Below are 21913 nucleotides of genomic sequence, written 5' to 3' on the forward strand. Positions count from 1 at the left end.
ATGCCTTTCTTCTTTCAAGGAGTAATAGAGGGGAGAATTTGAAGAATATCTTCAAGTTACAAAGTTTTTGACTAACACTGAGCCACCAAAATGAAGCAATTTAGATCCTGGGTGTAAATCATTGTTCAGCCTGATTTACTAAGCAAAACAACAACCTGTTTTCCACAGAGTCATGATTTCACTAAGTTAGCCGTTTGAGAACTCCAGTTTGTGCCAGTTTCATGCAGGCTTTGTTTGTCATAATTGTGGAGTTCTGTTGACATTTGACTCCCTTGCTGCTAGGACAGAGTAGCATAATTGGGGCTTCAGGGTTCTCAATTTGGAACACTGGAGTTTTTGGTCCAAGTTTTTGGAAGGCAGATCTATTTTCAGATTTTTATTTGAGCATCATCTTAACATGCTTCTAAAGCGTGATTCCTAGAATGATAAGGAATGTTCACCCTTTCACTTCCTTGGTTTAAAGTGCAGAAGTAGTATATGCTCTTCATAAAATTACTGTTGAATTGCACAACTTGGTTTCAAGCTAAATTGTGCATTGCATTAATATGTAACTTTGCACCAAGGCTGTTGAAGTTATAAAGCCCCAACCCCTGCTGGAAGGTCTAATTGAGTCAGCAACAAGTTGGTATCTTACTTCTTGGATGTTATGTGCAGTTTCAGCTTCCAGGCATGGACCTTCCTCGACATTCACTGCCCTATCCTTAGTACTACTTCTAAACAATCAGCAGTTTTATTGCAGATGATTCTAGTGACCCTTTGCAACCTAGGCTAAGATGCAACGCTATACCAAATCTGTGTGTCATCCTTTAAATGTGTGTGTGTGTGTGTGTGTGTGTGTGTGTGTGTGTGTGTGTGTGTGTGATGGAAGAGGTTCACGCATTAAAACAGCCAAGAGTTTCTGTTCTGACCCATTGCTTTTAATACTTATTCCAGGCCTGTTTGACTGAGGGGATGATCCTGCACAGCTATGGCATGCTGCTTCCTTGTGGAGTAGACCAGTTCCATGGCACAGAGTATGTGTGCTGCCCTCAGGCCAAAATTGTTGATGAAGCTCTTTCCAAGGAAGAGGAAGAAGAGGAGGAGGAGGAAGAGGAGGAGGACGAAGACTATGACAGTTACAAAAGGTAATCGTTACAAGCTCTTTCCACATTTTATTGCAACGTTTTCTTCCCATTGGTTGGGCAGAGAAAAGCTTTGTGAGGATCATTAAGGGCCACCTTAAGAGCATAAACATGGGATGGAATCATGCTAGCTTGTTACGATCCATAGATCATTAGCATTACTGCATGGGGTGTCTGCCTGGTTCAAGAAATGGGTTTTATTTTTGTTGAGCTCAATGTTTTGAAATTCTGTGCTCCTCTTTACTTCTCCCCCTGCCTGCTCCTGGGTCCCTTAAGTGTGGTTGGGCAGGTTGAGGGTCATGGACTACTGAGGTGCTGGCTGTTGTGAGTCTTTGGAAATAGACCCATATAATAAAACTTAAGAGCCCATCTTGGAGCCACTGCTACAATAGCTTGTGTAGATGCAATAGGGTAGTTTCCAGAACTGAAGTTGGTTGGGCTTCCATTCTTTTCTTCCAGTTCTTTTAAAGTTGAGGTGAGGAGACCCAAAGCCAAATCGCTGCACATTCATGCCTGCAAATAGCAGTTGGTTTGCCTTCTAATTGTATGTATCTTTTTTAGTGAGTTCCCCACTGAGGCAAATACAGAAGAGTTCACAGCGGCAATAGCAACAATGGATGACGAAGAGGAGGAACAGGAAGAAGATGAGGAAGAAGTGGTGGTAGATCGGGATTACTATTACGATGGCTATAAAGATTACAACGAAGAGCCTCCGACAGAACCAAGCAATGAGAAATCGCTTGCTGAGAAGGAAATAATGAGTGATGTGAAAGGTAAACAGCCACATTGCAGCTTCACTCGGCTCTTCTTTATTCCAGTAGCTGTCAAATTGATCTTGCCAATCCATATGTTGAATGTTCCACTTCTAGTCTAGTAGCCTTTTTCCTATTTAGATGTTTTAATTGCCAAATAGGTCAGTGGAGAAGAGCTTGTATGCCATTCATTAGAGACTAGTCTCTTCCTGGCCCCAAATTGTGGGACATATAGTGCCTTCTTGCCAACTGTATCACTGGCAACTCTTAACCTCTGGCACTCTTTCTTGAGACTGCCTGGAAATAGCTTTCTGCTATCTAATTTTGGAAAACATTGCAAATCAAAACGTTGTTGTTTTTAAAATATGGGTTACTTGGGTGAAAAGTTGTTCAGATTTTCTCCTTCATAGAAAAACTAGGAAGAATACTATCAAAAATGATGAAATGGTTTGTCATTTATACATTTCTTATGTATGCTACAGTTTATCCATCAGTCAGCCCATCTATCCCAAAGTGGGGCAAGCTTAGTATAAGCAGTTCTGCTTTTGGCTACATGCTCTTATAGTGACATTTACAGCAGGCCAGTTAACGGCATCGGCATAAAATGTAGATAAATTCAGATTGTCAAACAGATGCCAGCAACTCCTGTAACCTTGCAGGTACAAACTCTTTGGTAATCTTCCAGAATACTGTGATTTCACTTGCTGGAAGCTTAGTTAGTATGTGTGGAAGGGCCACCTGGGATCTTCATGCTTTTCCAGCTGCTTACTCTTTCCCCCTTCAGTATGATACCTTCAATATTTCAAATTGCACCAAGTAAGCACTCTTCCTCAAACAACAACAACCTGAAAACTACAATTGAGTAGTCAGAGGTTTTTTGGGTGGGTGGGTGGGTGGGGTGGGGTTTGGGGAAAACACACACACACACACACACACACACACACACACACATTTTCTGACTCAAACAGTGTCTCCTAAAGCCTCTTTAATGTGAAGCAAAAGGGATTAAGGTGCACCAGTTTTTGTGACTGATGTATGTCAGTTCCAAATTTTGGACTTCTCAACATGGTGCAAATACATAGCCAAGAGGAAGCCATGCAGTAGGAAATGCTCTTGAGGAATGTAGAAATGCTTTAGCCTCCTTGCTTCTGCCTTCTGTAATTGTTCCTCAGATGACAAAGTACACTTTATGACAAATACACTTTTGCTATGTAGAAGAGCAAATTCTCAATCTGAAATTTATAACATTGTCAGCAAGTAGGCTTTAAATCCAAAAGTAACTTTCTTCTACGTGCGTAGCGTTAATAGTCAAGTTGTTTCTAAGTTTCCATTCAAGTATATTGGGAGTACAGAATGCCATCCATATTATGTGGATGTATTTCAATGCTTCAGAGAGAAATGGTCTCAAATTCATACTCCCCTCCTAAATTTACTGTGTCCGTTCCAGGTTTATCGCCATAAGTGAGAACTAGGGCAGAGCCTCAGTTTTTAGGAACTTCTAACCCAATGATTCCACTCTCCTGAGGTCCCTTGAAAGGGAAAGGTGGTGGGCATGGTTGCAGCTACCTAATCTGCTACCATATTGAAGGTCTTTTTCTTACAATGTTCTTTGCTTTTAACCAGTGTGGCCTGGCCATTTAGGACACCCCCTCCCCCTCTGAATGAGGTTATGGGCTTACTTTCCACAGTAGATGACCATTTCATATGCCCAAAGCAGTATTTGTGGATTCTTCAGACCGTTTTCCAAGTTGCACAATTTACCTAGTTTCCAAAGAAAGGTGCTGAAAGGTGGCAGATACAAAGCATTAGCTGTGGTTGAGAAAGGGAAAGGCTAAGCTGAAGGAACTGAGGCAGCAAAGGAAATCCCCCATCCACCAATATTGTCCTTTCTGGGAAGCAGGAAGAATAAAATCTTTCGCCACATAACCTGCCTAACCTGGTTGCTAACCACAGAACATCTTATGCATGAACTGAATGGAAGCTTTGGGACAGTTGTTTGCATGGTGCAATGTGGCCTAGATGTTTCTGTGCTACAAAATATTTTTTTCTTCCTACTTCCCCTTTGTGGAAGTGGCACAGATGAAGTTGAGTGGGATAGCGTTATCATCGCTGGGCCTACTTTTGGCCCTAGTAAACAGATTTTTCTTTTCAGTGATGGGAAAGCTGGATCTGTAGCACCCCAGGCAAATGTCAGTTCTTCAGCTAAGACTAACCTAGAGCCATCGCTGCTGTTGTAATAGCTTAGCTAAGCTGTGCTTGTCACCAGCTGATGCTTTAACCATCTCCCACACAGCTGTCTGCTCCCAGGAGGCGATGACAGGTCCCTGCCGGTCTGTGATGCCTCGTTGGTACTTCGACATGTACAAGAAAAAGTGCATTCGCTTTATATATGGAGGCTGCGGAGGAAACAGGAACAATTTTGAGTCAGAGGACTATTGTATGGCTGTGTGTAAAAAGATGAGTAAGTCCTGCCTCCCACCTGCCCTCTTGCAGCAAGCTGTTGTCCTGTCTGTCTTCTCATCCTTGACCAGGTCAAGGAAAGAGCTGTGTGTAGCCTTGTTCTATGAATCCTGGTGTCTGCTGAAACGCTGTCTGTCCTGCAGTAGTCTTTATTGTCTGTGCTGCTTTAGGTTTTAGGTCCAGCTTACGTTTCTGCAGCTTGGGAAGACTGGCTTCCCCTTCACACACAGGTCTGCTTCTCTAAACGCACCTCACCTTTGCAAGGTCAATGAAGGCTCAATTGATCTCTTTCTACTTTTTGTAGTTGGAATTGAACGTTTTTGTTTGTTAAAACTTCTGCCCTGTTCACCTCAGCCGACCTCCTTTCTTGCTCCCATCCCATGGAATCCTGCATCCTTTCAAACACTTCCTTCATATGTCGCTACTGGTATGAGATACACACTGGTACTCTCCCTCTATCCCCCCCTCTTTTTTTGTATGGAAGATACTGCTTCATTTTCTGCACCATTAGAAATATGAGCTACAGCTTGATGACTCTATTTGATAGCTTGAGGCTTTTGCCTGCTCTCACAATAAAATATCCCCCCCAAATTAAGTTATTGTTAAATTCCAGCACTTTCCTTTTTGGCTGTTGCAGAGGCCTTTTGAAAGGCTTTTTTGTGCTTTCTAGGGCTTGGCAGTCTGTCTATACAGCAGTAATCCTGTTTACAAAATGGGTTCCATGCAAATGCTTTTGATTAGGTTGATCTGATTGAAGTGGTGGAATAAAAGATGTGGATGTCAGGAGCTTTTTGGACAAAAGTTCATCCCATCCGAGGAGGATTTGGGGGTGGAAATTGGAGCCTCCATATCAAAGCCTGATTCAGAAACACTAAACAGTATGCGACACATCCAGTCTTGGCTTCCATCTGCAGGGAGAGAGAGAATGCCTTTTTACATGTGCAATGTGTGCTGTCTTGCCACTGTTTCACTTAATGCTTACCATGTTGAACTAAAAATGTTGTGGGTTCAAGTGCCGTGTTGCGACTCCCGCTCAGGGCTTTATACAAGGTATTGGATGAAATGTGCAGTTCTATGAACAAAATCTTTCTGCTTGAAAGCAGTTCAATTTGATATGAGATTTATTGACTTCAAAATGGATTGATCCAGGTGATCAGGATTTGTGATGAACTTATTCTTGCAGAGATATTGAGTGATGGCTCTCATTTACTTAAAATATATTTTTATTTCCTTAAGACATTAGTACCCCATCTTTTTACCAAATGTAGGCAATGCAGCTAACCAAATAATTGAATAAGAACAATATTTTGAGACTAGCTTAAAATGCTTCTGGAGGAAGAAGATAAAAGCCCAACAAGATATAAGTCTGTTACTCATCTTCTGGGGAAAAAAATATTGGAATTCAAACTCTGGAATGCAAGCATTGGTTGCGACAACAGGAAAAAGTCCTTTCCCCAGTCACTGTATTGGTTCAGGTAGCATGGGCACCAGGAGCAGGACCACTGATCTCTGCACAGAAGCATGTTTATATGAGAGACAGCAGTCCTTCAGATATCCTGGTCCTAGATGGTTTGATGATTCCTAGCACTAATTGCTCTTAGCTGCAGAATGGGTCAGGATGCAGACCATGCCCCAGCGATAAGCTGGAAAAGGCATAACCAACAACCTGTCACTTAAAGATAATACTGTAGCCTGAACAACTGTTGTGTCCTAATGGCACAAATATGGTAGTCTCATCCTTTCCACTTTGAAAAGCTGTCCAATTTGCTGCACAAGTCATTGTTTTTACTATGCCTCTTTGTGCTGCATAGCTCTCTCTCTCTCTCTCTCTCTCTCTCTCTCTCTCTCTCTCTCTCTCTCTCTCTCTCTCTCTGTGTGTGTGTGTGTGTGTGTGTGTGTGTGTGTGTGTGTTTGAGAGAGAGAGAGAGAGAGGCCATATCACCTGATAAAGCTATTGGGGTAAATGAAGTTTGAAGTGTGTAAATCTCTCCTTGGGGACTGAATATCTGAAAAATCTGGACATTTCTGCACTAACGATCTGTGGGTAGTTTCACTGAGCAACAAATGTATGCAGCCTTGCATAAACCTCTTGCGAGATTAAAAGCAGCATTCTAAGCAATGGTTTGGTTACTGATCCTGCATAATACTTGCCTTACTGTTGGAGAATGGGGTGGTTTTAAAGATATCCCAGTATGTTGCTTGTCTTCCCGTAATACCGTGTGAGGTGCTGTAGAAAATTGTCAAGTGATAGAAGCGAGAAAGGAGTTCTGGAAGGGATTGTTAAAGCCTGTTTCTGAGAGGGGAACCACCGGCAGCATGTTCCCCCTGCCCTGGCACCCTTAGTTACAGCAGCAGCTGACTGATCCAGGGCCATTGACACAACGGGTCCTGCCTTCTGTCATCTCCCCAGTTCCTCCTACTCCTGTGCCTACTGATGATGTGGATGTCTACTTTGAAACACCAGCCGACGACAATGAGCATGCGCGTTTCCAGAAAGCAAAAGAACAGCTAGAGGTTCGACATCACAACCGCATGGATCGGGTGAGCCTCCTCTTAAACTGTAGCAGGGCTGCCCTTGTTCTACAAATTCAACTCTGCAACCTCGTTGTGGCTAGCCAGCTGTTTCCAAGCCATCGACTTCAGGCTTTTGCTTTTTAGTTGGGCCAAGTATTTTTTTTAAGCTATCTTTTTGGATAGTAAAAGCAATAAACCCTCCAAGCCAAATTGCTCCTTTGAGAGCCTAAATTAGAATTTTCTTTCCACAACAGGAATTTTTCTCTGCAGCTTTCTGTTAAACCTTTAACAAATAGGTTTCTTTTCTTTTTCTTTTTATTTGTTTTTTTATAAAAAAAATGTTTATATTTGAAACAGCTGTGGAAATTGTATTGAGTGGTGTATTAAATAACCTAAATGAAGTTGGTGTGTTACATGTGGATCAGCCACGCTTGTCCTCACGGACCAGATTTGTGTCTCTTTCTGACCTGTTTAGGTGAAGAAGGAATGGGAAGAAGCAGAGCGCCAGGCTAAGAATCTCCCAAAGGCCGAGAGGCAAACTCTCATGCAGGTAAACCAGGGGTCAGCAAACGTTTTCAGCAGGGGGTCGGTCCACTGTCCCTCAGACCTTGTGGGGGGCCGGACTATATTTTGAAAAAAAAAAAAGAACGAATTCCTATGCCCCAGAAATAACCCAGAGATGCATTTTAAATAAAAGGACACATTCTACTCATGTAAAAACATGCTGATTCCCGGACCGTCCGCGGGCCAGATTGAGAAGGCAATTGGGCCGCATCCAGTCCCCCGGGCCTTAGGTTGGGGACCCCTGAGGTAAACTATCGGAGTGAAGAGGGTTGTTCTCTCCCAGAGCATGAATGGATGGGTGGGTTTTACAGTTTCTCAACAGTCAGAATAAGACCACAAACTTGAATTGTTTTTGCCATCTAGCTGTTGACCTAGGGATGACTCGTTTCTCATTCATGGGTTTCCCCCCCATTCTTGGATTCAGTGCTCCGTAGTACCTACTGCTCCTCTGGCTGGTAGTAGAAGATGAAATCAACCACTGAGCATGTTGGTGGCTTGCTAAAATAGAACTGTAGAAAACCAGCCATGTTTGCTTCAGCTGAGACTGCTCAGATGTGGCCCATTTGAAGAACCCACAGATCTTGTTTGTTCAAAACTGGTGAAAAGCCATGAGGATGAGGAAACCAGCTTCCTGGTAAAATAGTTTTGAGAATAAAATCTGCTGTGACTTTTTGTTAGTTGTGTGCTGGAAGTTGGTTCATACCAGCCGAGAAACATGTAGAGAACAGAACGTTTTGCAAATGAACAATTCCAAATTGATTTTCTTCTATTATCTTTTTAAAATTGTGTTTGCCTTTATTGCCTTTAAATTGGTTTGCAGTGGCATAAGCAAATTTGTTTTCTCTTCATGGCAGAAAATCACAAGCATTTTTTTTTCTAATTTAGCCTTATAAAAATGCAAAGTTTCATACAAGCTACTAGCAAAAAATGCAAAGTTTCATACAAGCTACTAGCAAAAACACACACACCAGCCTCCTATTCTTCTAAAATTAAACTGCTCAATCACTTCATCCTGAAGGATTGTAAGATTGAGGTTTGGAATCTTAGGAAGTAGTTAATGTGCTGGACCCTCAATTCAGACATTATTTATTTACAGTATTTGTAGCCCACTCTTCATTGAATGTTTTCAATCCCAGAGCAGAGAACACATTAATAAAGATGAACAGAGAGAAACAATATACAGTCAAACCTCGGTTTACGCCTGCTTCGGCAAGCGACCACCATGAACCCGGAAGTGTTTACATCCGGGTTCCGCGGTGTCGGATGCGCAGACACGATCTGCGCAGAAGCGCTCTTTCGGCGCTTCACGCATGCGCAGAAGCGTGCCTTCGGTGAGCGACCGCCTCCGCGGAACAGATTGTGGTCGCAAACCAAGGTACCACTGTACACAAATTACAAAATCATATAAACAGGACAAATAAGCAACTAAATAATTCAATTATAAGGCAAACAAACAAACTTACAGTAACATAAATTAATATTTCCAATTTAACAAAATATGGACCTCAAGGTCAGCATGGGTGCCAGGTAGTGATATTCGGATGGATTTTCTGGCCTACCCCATCTTTCTTCTCCTTACCAGCTGGTAGAGACAGGATCCTTCAGGGTCTTGAAAAACAGTGCCTTAGCAAAATAAAAAAGTTCCTTCCAGTAGCACCTTAGAGACCAACTAAGTTTGTCGTTGGTATGAGCTTTCGTGTATCTTCAGATACCAACACGGCTACCTACCTGTAACTAGTACCTTAGCAGAAATGCATGGGTTCCTGGAGAGGATAAAGTGGCTGTTCTGCTTCCCCAATGTTGTGACCGCCACTTCCTCTCTGAGAGTCTGTACATTCGCACTAAGCCATGGTTTGGCTTCGGACTACATTTGAATTGAGCCATTGGCAGGCTTTTGGCAAGCCCTCAACCTGTTTGCTGTCACTAAATAGGCAAATGGTCACCAGTACTAAAATAGTTATTCAATTCTGTATCCTGAGAGTGACTGCGGTGTTAGATTGTCCAGGGCCAGTACTGCTCCTGTTCAACTGACTGCAAGGGTTTTTGCATTTTCTGCTCCAAAACCAGTTTTGGACTAAGTTGCAAGGACCGCTACTCCACCTGCAGAATGCACCTACCATAGATTAAGAAGCCAAATCTGTCTCCCAGGTGTCTTTCAGGTGCTGTCTGACTAAATGCATCTGAAAGTAGCTAATCAGAATAGCAGTAATCAATTTCTTTGCCACCTGTTAACATGTGTTACTGCACCATTTTCCTTCTGCAGCGATTCCAGGCAATGGCTAAATCTCTAGAGAAGGAAGCAGCCAGTGAGAAGCAGCAGCTGGTGGAGACTCACCTCGCTCGTGTGGAAGCCATGCTGGATGACCGCCGTCGCATTGCCCTGGAAAATTACCTAGTTGCTCTGCAGACCGATTCTCCGCGGGTACGTTCCCCTTGGGATGTTTCAAGTACATGCATTAAAGGGAAGGCCAGGAGTGTCTGGAAGAAGTGCAAACATTGACAGCTAGTGGAAGAAAAGGGTGGGTGGGTGGGAAGAGAGGCAATAACTGATTGAGCAGCTGTAAGGCAGACATTCTGGGCGTATAGCATTAGTATAATGGCTGCTGAATTTTCCTATAAATCTGAATCCTGTCCAGATATGTCTTACCTGGCCTAGCTCCAGCTTCTTGCCTGTGGTGCTGCAGCAGCTCATGTGTCTTGTGCTCGCTATATCACAATATTTTAAGACAAGTGTACTTTGTCTTGCTTTTCATATAAAGCAGATGAACCTCAAGGGGCACAGTTGAAATCATTGGACAGTCTTCCATTCTCTATTGGCTCACCAGTTTGGTTTAACTTCTACAGCCTCACCGTATCCTGCAAGCCCTGAAGCGTTATGTCCGGGCAGAGAACAAAGACCGCCTGCACACGATCCGCCATTACCAGCACGTTTTGGCTGTTGATCCAGAAAAGGCAGCGCAGATGAAATCACAGGTGCAGAGTAATCCCCGGGAAACATTTTTGTCTAACGTTTTAAGACCCACTCCTAGCTGGGTGTTGCAGTTTATCTCTTCTGCCTAAATGTGCAGGCTTTGAGCTGGTTTGGACATCACAATGAGCCATTGTCCTTCTGTGCATTTTTGGTATTAACGTGGGCTGTGCCTGTTAAACAAAAATAGTGCCTATTTACATTTACCAGAGTTACACAGCTTTTGGGTGCCAGCTGGAACATATATGAAACATGGCCACTTCTTAAACTGACAGCACCCATCCCTGATGCATCATTTATTTTGTTGTGTCCATACTGACTCTGCGCTTGTCCAGCCAGCTTGTTGACAGTAATCACTTTCTTGCATTTCTCATGCGTCTTTTGCTTTTACTGTTTGCCAAAACTACCTCCCCTTCTTAGCAGTAGTATAGCTTGAGTAAAGCATAGATGCATTTGATCGCTTACCTGAGGCTTCGTTTTTGAGGAGCAAATTTTCCTCACTCTTTTCGATTTAGGGAAAGGAAATTGCAACAACTCTATCATGCATTATCCACCAAGCTACTTCTCTGAGCAATTTTGCGTTCCTGTTTTAAATTTTGTTTCATAGCCAGGATATTCTTCTTTGTGACTGAGAGGGTGAGAAGAAAAAAGGGGGAAGGCATTAGAAGGCCTTGCCAAGGTCAAACAAGGTCACTAGCAGAGCTGGAAGCCAGTTTTCTGTAAGATGGGTGCCTTCCTGCTAGACAGCGCTGCTTCTGAGCTCTGCCAAGTGATGTTCTTTCAAAGAAAATAGCTGCCAAAGGTGATAAGTGGTTATTTTGCGTTGAATTCAGTAACTTGCATTGTCTGCTTGAGAAGCAGGACTGGAGCATGAACCCAATTTCACCCAGCAGCAGTGGAAAATGCTTTCCCATTTGCTTAGATTGCTTAGTTTGGTAATGCTGAAATCGATGCTGCAGATCTAAGTGTATTCATATTTGTACTCTCAAGTGCTGGGCAGTTTTCTGAATATTTTCCCTTTAGTCATTTGACTGGCAAATGTTTCCCTATTCTTTAGTTTTGGCCCATCCTACTCGGATACCTTTTGTGTCATGCAAACTTGTCTTCCCAGGGGATGGAGTCCTGTCTTCACACAGCCAGCTCACTTGATTGAGCAGTGTCCCTGCTTGTGAACTGGAGGCTTAGGCCACGGTGGGCAGGCTGTGTCATTGACCAATTGACATGCAAGGGACATGGGTGATCCCTTTTGATTCCTTACATTTTGGATTCACGTCAAAGCTCCTCGATCGATCCAGGAGATTGACAGGCTGCCACATGGAAAATTAAATTGCTTTCCTTCTTCCCTTTAAAAGTCAGATACACTTCAGACCATAAGAAGCAGTTCATTAGTGTTCCAGCTTGGTTATCCATATTAATGCAGCTCTGTAGAATCCGTTAATGTGCAGCACCCTCTGCAGGTCAAATACATGGTAGCCATAAATTCAAGAAGCCAGTGGGAAAGGTTGTGCCTGTGTACAGAAACAGGAACCTGGGTTGTAGATATGAAACCACACCCGGCCATTTTGTCCAGGCAAGTCTCCCTGAACAAAGGCCAGCATTGTAAGAGAATGTCACTGCCTCTGCTTTGAACAAAGTGCTGTTAAGCTACGTAACCTCTCCTGAAAAAGCTGTTGCTTAGGGTAATGTCCTGTGGGGGAGTATTATTTTATGCTAGTTTTATCGGAAGCGTAAGCATGACCCTTCAGATCTATATAGACCCTTCAGATCTATATACATAGATTCATGCAGATTTTTCTTCTGCTACATAATAGAAATTATTGCTGGGTGTGGAAGGAGTCTTCCCTTGCCAGGCACGCAACTGGACAAACTTCTGAGGTTCTCAGGGTTATGGCTTAAATTGCAGGGAAACTGGGTCTTCTCTCACTGTAGAGAACCTGCTATTGTTCTCCTTTTCCTTTTCCTCACTATTGCTTTAGCAACAACAAAGGTTTTCTTACATCCTATATTAGGGTGAAACCCAATGCCTGGGTTGCCCAATTAAGGTGACCTACAGGTGAGAGCATTGCTTCGCACAGCACATAGTTATCTTATGGGTTCCTCAGTCACAGCATGTGGTGATGAACACTAGCTTAGATTGCCTAAAAATATTCCAAGTGTGTGTTTAGCCCTATTAAATGGCTGAGTTAGCTGCCTTGAATATCAGATGATGAGACAAATAAAGATCATGATTCCTTTCCTGACATACTTAGGCTATTCCAGAGATATTTGTGTGCCATCTGCCTAGAGATAGTATTCTGGGCAGATGCACTGGCCTGATCTGATATGGCAGTTAGGTTTTTGCCATTCCGTTTAAGACTGGTTTTATGAGGTTGTGTTGTATCTTTTTATGTAAAGATTAAGAACAGCCCTCCTGGATCAGGCCAAAGGCCCACCTAGTCCAGCAGAATACAGTAAACTAAAACATCTACCATGCAGAATACAGTACAGTAAACCAGATACTTCTGGAGAGCCCAAATGCAGGATTTGAGCGCAAGAGCACTCTCCCCACTTGTGAATCCCAGAAGCTGCCTCTGACAGTGGAGGTGGAGTATAGCCATCCTGGCTAGTAGCCAATGGCAGCAAATATGAGGTTTATCTCTAGAGCAGACTTACTTGTTTAAGTAAAAATAGAATTGATACTCTTTGTGAACTCTGCCCTCTCTCTTGGTAGGTGATGACGCATCTCCATGTGATTGAAGAGAGAATGAATCAAAGTCTGTCCCTGCTCTACAAGGTACCTTATGTGGCAGAAGAAATCCAAAGTGAGATTGGTTAGTACCTTTGACCTCTTTTTACGATCCCTAAGCTAGTTCGCCAAAAGCGCCAAAGCATTTTGGCACCTGAGATCAACAACAACAACAACAACAAAATAGTAGTACAAACAGAGTATATACAGTACTTGTGAAAAGTTCCACCCCGAGTATCTAGCAAATTATTTCCTCCATAGATGAATGAAAATAATCCTGACTCAAATTCAAGAGGTTGTGTTGAGATTCTTGGAAACATCTTCTAGGACAACGCTTCTAACTAACTGAGCACTACTGCTTACAGATGAGCTCCTTCAAGAGCAGCGGGCTGACATGGACCAGTTTACATCTTCCATCTCCGAATCCCCTGTGGACGTCCATGTGAGCTCTGAAGAGAGTGAAGAGTCTCCCCTTTTTGATGGCAAGCCCTTCCGTCCATTCCAGGTGAAAACTTTCCCAGCCTCATTGGAAAATGAAGGTATGTAGAATTGTGAAAGTGCTGCTGTATCTGGCCTGAGCTGACACCATAGATCAGGTTAACATACTTGTCTTCACTTTTATTCTGGATATTTTTCTTGCCAAAGCTGCTTTAAAAGTAGCTCCTGACAAAAGAGCAAGTAGGAAACTAGTTTTGTGTCAGACGTCATGTTGAGGCACCTCCAATTCTGTATTCCTTTTTAAGTTTAGAATGCTGATTTTAATTTGTCCACAAGACAATGCAATAATGATCTAGCTTTGCTTTCTTCCCCGGATGCTTTGCTTACTTTATTTTGAAACTTGGCTGTGAATTAATTCCCATTTTCTTTCATAGGGCCCTTTGCCCAAGCTCAGTTTCATTGCACCTGTTGCTTGCTTTCTGGTGTTCAAACGTTGGAATAAAACAAAAGAAGCTAGAACTTGCTATTAATCGCTAATCTAAATGTTGCCCAGGATCTGAGTTAGAAATCGTACACAAGCCTTTTTCTTATCTCTCCTCTTAATCTCCTTTCTCTGCTATTTTTTTTTTGTTCTTGTGTTTTCCTGCCTGCTATAGATTCTCAGCCGGATTTGTACCATCCCGTGAAAAAAGGTTGGTTCTAAGCTGATCCCTCAAAACGCCTTCTGTCATGTCCCCAGCCTTTCCAGTGTGTTCTGATAGCTTTTGCTTTTAGTTTCATAACATCAACTTCCACCTCCTTCTGCTGATATAAAGCTTCAGAGATTAAAGCAGCCACCCCCTGTGCAGAATGAGTCAGTTTGGCTGCCCCTGATTAGTTGGCTAATGTTCCAATCATGGTAAATGGTATACATACAGTGTTGGCAACAATGTAATACTGGCTTTAGATGTGAGAGTTTGGTGTTCTCTAGCATTGGTAGGAACATAGTGCTGTGAATGCTAAATCAGTTTGTTTTTAGAGCTGCTTGGGTGAAATATCAGTTTTATTTTAATAGCCCTTTGCCATCTGTTCTGCGTCATAAACTTTATATGGAATGGCAAAGCTTGAGTTGGGCAGATCTTTTGGAATTCTACAGGTTCAAATATGTTATCTTACATTTTGAATGTCCTGCTCTGCACAGAAAGACAGAATGCTGCTATTCCATATGAAATGCCTTGCAAGGCGTCTTGACCCACAGTGTTTCCAATGGACAAGGCATATTTGCCAAAATGCAAATTCCAAGCTGCAAATTCCATAAGCCTTCCTTCATTCGGGTTGGAGACCCATGTGCAAGATCCTTTCCTCAGTTTCTCTTCTGGTGTGTTTATTTATTCCAAGTCCTGCTTTGTAGCAAAAGCTTCTTTTGAAACAAAAGGTGCAACAACTGCTTAGAGGTTGTCCTCTTCTCAATGTGGGCTGTGTTGCATTTCAGCACCTCATAGTGGTATTAGGAACTGACACTCTTTACTATTTTCTATAGTGTATCAGGCTTTGTTTTATAATTACTGACTCTGAAGCGACTACAAAAATCTTAGCAAGTCTCATGCTCCTTGAATCAAGTTTCAACATGAATAAGCAACTGCAGCTGCTTCAGGAAAAGGGTTATACTTATTCTGAGAGCTGCCTTGGCTAGGACAGATGTTCTACTCCAGACCAACTTCAAGGGCAGTCCCACATAGAATGCATTGTAATAGTCTGATCTGGAGGTCACCAGAGAATGGAATCCAGTGGCCAAGACATTCCTGTGCAAAAAGAGCAGGAGCTGGTGCATCAGCTGGAGCTAGAAATAGTCTCTCCTGTCCAACAAGGCCACCCGAGCCTCCAGCAACAAATGATGGATTGAGGAGTTCTTGCAAGCTATGCACCTGCTCCTCCTTGTGGGCAGCAACCCTGTACAGAGCAAGCCATTTCCTTGCAAACATAACACCTCTGTCTTACCTGAATCCAGCCTCAATTTATTGGCCCACATCCAGCCCATCGCCACCTCCAAACCCTGAATACAATGGAAGCTCTTGTCCCTTGAAACTGATTTGTTCTGTCTTCATAACTGCCCTGGAGTGAGCTTCACCTCACTGGGTCAACACGGCTGACCCAAACCAAGAGGAAATGGAAAATTTTGCAGTCCATTCTCAGCTGAGTTGAGGCAGCTGTGAAGTGTGGTGCATTTGTTTCTGCCTTCTTTTCCTTTCCTGTTGTTGTTTTTAGCACAGTGCCTGCCAGCTAGTGCTGCTTTTTACCCAGAGATGTATGTGAGATATAAAGAGCTTTTCCTCCAACAACTATTCCACTTAAGGCTGCTAAATGGTGCAGAACTATCTAATGGTACTTCTCTTAGCTGCCGAATTCCGTGCCTGAAGCCTTTGCTGTGCTGGCTCCTGAGAACTGGAAGTGCCAGATAAAGGCCTGAGGTTGACTAACCTGGAATGGTTAGGCTGAAAGTCTTTAGAAAATATCAATGATTGACTTTCACACACACAAAAAGCTACCAGGCTTAGTGAGCAAGGTGGACTTCCTGGAGCGTGATCAGAATCTGAAATAGCATTTCCTGAGCAACTTAGGCAGAGGCAGTAAAATCAGACACTTTGTCGTCATGGATTGCTTTTAGTGGAACAGGTGAGCTGGGTTCTTTGACCAAATCAAGCACTTTGGTTTAAATGCAACCAATTCAGTGCTTATGTAAATAATAATAATAAAAAAATAATAATAAATACATTCTGATATGGATATCCCCTCATATCTGCTCCAGCTTTGAATAAATGGGTTTTTAATATTTACACTGTTTCCTTAAAAACTAATATTCTCAATTTCGAGAAAATGTTCCTAAAGGTGTTAGTGAGGTCCCAGTAGAAATAGATGGCAAATGTAAATATAAAATGGATGCATATAGACAATGGAGGCAGAACAAGGCACGTGCATGTCCACAGTGTAATTTGAAATCCTTTAGCATCTCTTTAAATAAATGTACATAAGCAGTTCACTTGAAAAGGTTACACAGTGTAAATCCTTGCTCAGCCACAAATGGGGAAGACGAGAATTATGCATGCCACTTGGAGTTCCTTGGAGGAAAGGGGGGATAGAAATGTCAACAACGATACTGTTTTTGGAAAATAATTTCATATTAATCAGTGGTGTGACATTAACGCCAGACATTCATAACCCCCCACCCCACCCCACCCCAGATAAACCTGCAGACTTCTTGATCACGTCTGCAAATTGACAATGTATTATGTGACACGAATATAGCAGTGTACTATATTTATATATCAGTTTGGAAGCTAGCATGGCTTACGTTCACTTTGTGAAGTATGTCACAACAGTTAGCCAAGATGGATTTTTCTAAAACAGTTTCCTTCACAGTGGCAAAGAGCTGCGGTCAATTAAGGCTGGCTTTGTAGCACCTGCATAGGTCTCTGCATCCCCTCTTACAGATAGCCTTTCCTGTCCTGAGCTTGGCCAAGAACGATCTGGTTGCCCACACCTCAGTCATTGGGATGTGTTACAGGCAAGATGCATTGGCGCCGAGTGCCACATCTGTGCTGGCTTTCGTGGCCATGACCTTTGGCCAGCTGCCATGTTCTGCATCTTGACATGTATTGGCTTCCTCGTTTGAGCGTACCTCAGTGTGCCTATTGTCCTACGCCTCCCTGGTGAGCAGAATACAGTGAGCCTGCAACTTACACACACTTAACTCGTGCACATTCAGCTTTATGTGCATAGCCAAAAATTAACAAAATTTGGAAAGGAGGAAAAACAACTTTTGCAATCCCACCCACCATTGAACCCAATGTGTTTTCCTTCGCTATATGTGACTTTGGCTTTAGGTGTGGTTCCCAGAATGTAACCCCTATGTAAGTTTGCAGGCTTACTGTACTTGAACCATGAAGGTGTTTGCCTTTTAAAATGAGCTAACGTGTCACCAGCAGATGGAATAGGCACAAAGGGAGCTGTGTCAGTTTACTTGGCACCCTTGATGCAGAATCAGTCCCCCACCACAACGCTTTGTCTCTTTCTGCTTGCTGTTTTTAGACTTCCTTTGGTGTGGGCATCCTATACGATGTCTAACCTGCCCACATGCTCTAGGCAAAATGTGACTGCGCCACTATTTGGCATTTTCAGGCAGTGAAAACAAAAGAAAGTCACTGTGACAGATGCCCCAAAACACAATTAATCATTCACATGCCCTCAAAGAACCTTGCTAACAGAATACATGAACTCGTCCCTGAGCACAACAAATGGTAGGGCAAGACAGGCAATCAGTTATGAGGTGTTTAACTGGTGTATATTGTATTTCCTTTGCACCCTACTATGCAAAATTTGGATATGTGGAGCATTTCAGAAGAATCCAGTGGCTACCTTAGTTCCTTCTGCAAACCCATAATGCATGGCGACATTTTGCAATATTCAGATATCAGGTGCTCTTTGTGACTCAAGAGGTTTGACTGTTGCATCAGTCTCTTCTGCTATTCCTCCCGATCAATGTATGAAAGCTCAGGTCTTAATGGAAATGCAGAGCGGGCTTGTTGATATCCTCCTCCATTAACACTTGCAGTGTTTCATTGGGAACAGGCTGACTGATATTTGGAACTTCATTTGCTCCTCCCTCGAAATTGATTCTGGACTTTAGCCAGACACAGGACAGGAACTCATTAAGTTTGCTCAGTGGGTGAGCTGTTTGGAATGACTTTGAGGCTCGTTCCTTGGTTAGTTGCTGATGTGCAGGCTTTCCAAAGGGACAGTGCTGACTTTGCTGTGGCAAGAATATCTCTTGCATGCTGGCTCACATCCTGGATTCATGGGGCATTTATAGCAGCCTCTAGGGACATCTCCCCTGGACCCCCATTGCTTTGTGCCATATCATACTAGCTGACTGTAGAATGGGTGTGTGCTTGAACCTTCTGGAAAAACTTCCATCATGTTTCCCCCATTTGCCACCCCCCCTCATTGTTTGTCTTGCTAGCATAACACTTTGGTGTCCTTCTAACAAGTGCATAATAGAGAGATATAATATGTATATATACAAGAAGCTAGGAATCGTAGTGTGCCATACAGACCGGGTGCCATACAGACAGCACAAAATGGCCTTTCCCATTGTCTGATCTCCTCCTCTGTTTCTTCTGCACAGGATCTGGCATGGCTGACCTGGATGGACTGATTGGGGCAGAAGAGAAAGTAATCAACAGCAAGAACAAGCTGGATGAGAATGTGGTACGTCCTTTTGCATTTTTTTTGCAGATAACACAGAGCCTGAGATGTGGCTTGCTTTCATGTCGCCCGCTGCTTGCTTGATAGTCACTAGACTCATTCCATATGGTGCAGGGGAGGCGCAGATTACTGACTTGCAGCTCCCGCAGGCTTTCCACATGTGTCAGAGATGGAAGGGTAGGAGTGTGAGGGAAGCAGAGCTAGCATCCTCGCCCTGGACAGCTTTATGGATGTGGGAGGGCGGAACAGAACCCTTTGATGCTCTGGCACAGGCTCCACTGACAGATTTGTCAGCTATTTTGAGTGGCAGCATCTTCTGTCAAGTGTAGCAGGCTGTAGTGTTTAGAGCTGATGCTCAGATGTACTCTGTGTTTGCACCGCCTGTCTACATCCTTGTTGAAAACTGTAAATAGGAGCTTCTTTGGAGGCAAATTACTTTTACTCGTTGATGGAATGCAAACCAGGCTTATTCTACTAAAATGTAGCCAACTGACATCTATGTAGCATCACAAGCATTCACCACCACCAGGGAAAGTTTTAAATATAACCTAACCAGACAGACAGACAGACAGACAGACAGACAGACAGACAGACAGATATAGAGATAGATTAGATAGATAGATAGATAGATAGATAGATAGATAGATAGATATAGAGATAGATGATAGATAGATAGATAGATAGATAGATAGATAGATAGAGTGAGGGGGGGAAAGTAAATTTGCCCTCTGACGAAGAAATGACCAGTCCATAATTTTAATAGTAGGTTTATTGTAGCTGTGAGAGACAGAATAACAACAGGAAGAAACCCAGAAGACAAAAGTCAGAGATTAATGTGCATTATAATGAGTGAAATAAGTTTTTGATCCCCTATCAACCAGCCAGATGTCATGCTACCTGGTATCTTCACTGTATGTAATGAGCTGAGATCAGAAGCACCTGCTATAAGGGAGAGATCTTACCTATAATCCCAGCTCATTACAGTACCTGTACAAAAGACACCTGTTGACAGAAGCAATCAATCCAGCAGATTCCAAAGTAGCCACCATGACCAAGACCAAAGAGCTGTCCAAGGATGTCAGGGACAAGATTGTAGACCAAGGCTGGACTGGGCTACAAGACTAATGCCAAGCAGCTTGGTGAGAAGGTGACAGCAGTTGGTGCAATATTTTGCAAATGGAAGAAACACAAAATAACTGTCAACCTCCCTCGGTCTGGGGCTCCATGCAAGATCTCATCTCGTGGAGTTGCAATGATCAAGAGAACGGTGATGAAGCAGCTCAGAACTACATGGGGGGAACTTGTCAGTGATCTCAGGGCAGCTGGGACCATAGTCCTCATGAAAACAGTTGGTAACACACTATGCTGTGAAGGACAGAGACCTTGCAGAGCCTGCAAAGTCTCCTTGCTTAAGACAGCACATGTACAGGCCCATCTGCAGTTTGCCAATGTACATCTGAATGACCCAGAGGAGAAATGAGTGAAAGCGTTGTGGTCAGATGAGACCAAAATCGAGCTCTTTGGCATCAACTCAACTCACTGTGTTTGGAGGAGGAGGAATGCTGCCTACGACCCCAAGAACATCACCCCCACTGTCAAACATGGAGGGGGATATATTATGCTTTGGGGGTGTTTTTCTACTAAGGGGGCAGGACAGGGCACCTTCATCGCATCGAAGGGACAATGGACAGGACCATGTACCGTCAAATCTTGGGTGAGCACCTCCTTCCCTCAGCCAGGGCATTGAAAATGGGTTGAGGATGGTTATTCCAGCATGACAATGACCCAAAACACACGGCCAAGGCAACAAAGGAGTGGCTCAAGAAGAAGCATATTAAGGTCCTGGAGTGGCCTAGCCAGTCTCCAGACCTTAAGCCCATCAAAAATCTGTGGATGGAGCTGAAGGTTCGAATAGCTACACATCAGCCTCGAAATCTTACTGACTTGGAGAGGCTCTGCAAAGAGGAATGGGACAAAATACCACCTGAGATGTGTGCAAACCTGGTGACTGCCTACAAGAAACGTCTGACCTCTGTAATTGCCAACAAGGGTTTTGCCACCAAGTACTAAGTCATCTTTTGCAAAAGGGATCAAATACTTATTTCACTCATTATAATGCACATTCATCTCTGACTGTTGTTGTTCTGTCTCTCACAGCTACAGTAAACCTACCATTAAAATTATGGACTGGTCATTTCTTTGTCAGGGGGCAAATACTTCCACCCCCCTCACTGTAGATAGAGATAGTCACTTGAACCTTCCTACATCTTGCTGGCTGCTGTACAAGCATCTTGCTGGGCTTCCCTGGCAGCCATGCATATTTAGTGTGAAGGAGCCCTGCATGCACACACGTAGGGACTTCTATTTGGGAACAGGAGGCCTGATTAGCCAGGATTCTTGCTTGAGTGGAGGAGTCCCTGGGTACGTGTAATTGTATGTATGTGCGACTCTTTTACACTGAATATGTGGTGCATAGCCACCATAGTTAGTGGGCCAGATTCCTTTCTCTTGTGTTTGTGTGTTTGATGCCTTCTTTTACTGGTTTTGCAAAAGCTGTACCTTTTTAGCCCTGGAAGCTAGTAGGGTTTTGCTAAGCACATGAAATCTGAGCCCGAGAGACAGGTCTAATGACTTAGCAAAGTTTTGCTAGCTATTAGTTTAGTAGAAGCCGCTCCTTTTTGCAAGCCCAAGGTGATTTTTTTATGCACACCTCTGCCCAGTATTCCTCCTTTCTGTCATTAGCTCCTTGTGTAAAATTCCTTCATGACTATTTTCAGGTAATTGATGAAACCCTTGATGTGAAGGAAATGATTTTCAATCCTGAGCGAGTCGGTGGACTGGTGGATGAGCCGGTATGTATATAGCCACCACCCCAGGCTTGCTGTTAGGGGATTTCATGCCCTGACCTTGGTGTTAAGTAGCACTGTGTATACCTCTTCTAGTTCTGAATATGCCATGAGCATTGCAAAGAGCAGGAGGCCCAGAGTTTCCCGGAAGAAATGTTTTGTTATGGGCCACGTAGGAGACACGTAAGCAGAAGAGGTCCCATGTGTGTGTCGCATTATCTGAGAAGGTGTTTTGCAAGGTGCCCCCCGCCAGCCAGATCACAGAGAGAGGGATCAGGGCGAGA

At 43.4% G+C, this 21913-nt stretch overlaps 1 protein-coding gene across 4 annotated transcripts in view; it reads left to right on the plus strand.

Moving 5' to 3' along the window:
- The window catches only part of APLP2 (amyloid beta precursor like protein 2), a 58676-nt gene that overhangs the window by 34220 nt on the left and 2543 nt on the right, over positions 1-21913 (plus strand). Inside the window, exons 5-16 of one of the 4 annotated variants that reach the window (XM_035138844.3) lie at positions 934-1124; positions 1683-1894; positions 4167-4334; positions 6744-6874; positions 7323-7397; positions 9675-9833; positions 10256-10384; positions 13090-13189; positions 13470-13643; positions 14199-14234; positions 18704-18786; positions 21561-21635. In XM_035138844.3, the coding sequence (XP_034994735.1) occupies positions 934-1124; positions 1683-1894; positions 4167-4334; positions 6744-6874; positions 7323-7397; positions 9675-9833; positions 10256-10384; positions 13090-13189; positions 13470-13643; positions 14199-14234; positions 18704-18786; positions 21561-21635 (1533 nt within the window). The remainder of the gene's footprint in view (positions 1-933; positions 1125-1682; positions 1895-4166; positions 4335-6743; positions 6875-7322; positions 7398-9674; positions 9834-10255; positions 10385-13089; positions 13190-13469; positions 13644-14198; positions 14235-18703; positions 18787-21560; positions 21636-21913) is intronic. The other 3 variants (XM_035138845.3, XM_035138846.3, XM_035138847.3) reach the window with 3 other exon arrangements.

The sequence above is a fragment of the Zootoca vivipara genome, chromosome 14 (genome assembly GCF_965207765.1).
Source record: "Zootoca vivipara chromosome 14, rZooViv2.hap1.1, whole genome shotgun sequence".
NCBI classification, from domain to species: Eukaryota; Metazoa; Chordata; class Lepidosauria; order Squamata; family Lacertidae; genus Zootoca; species Zootoca vivipara.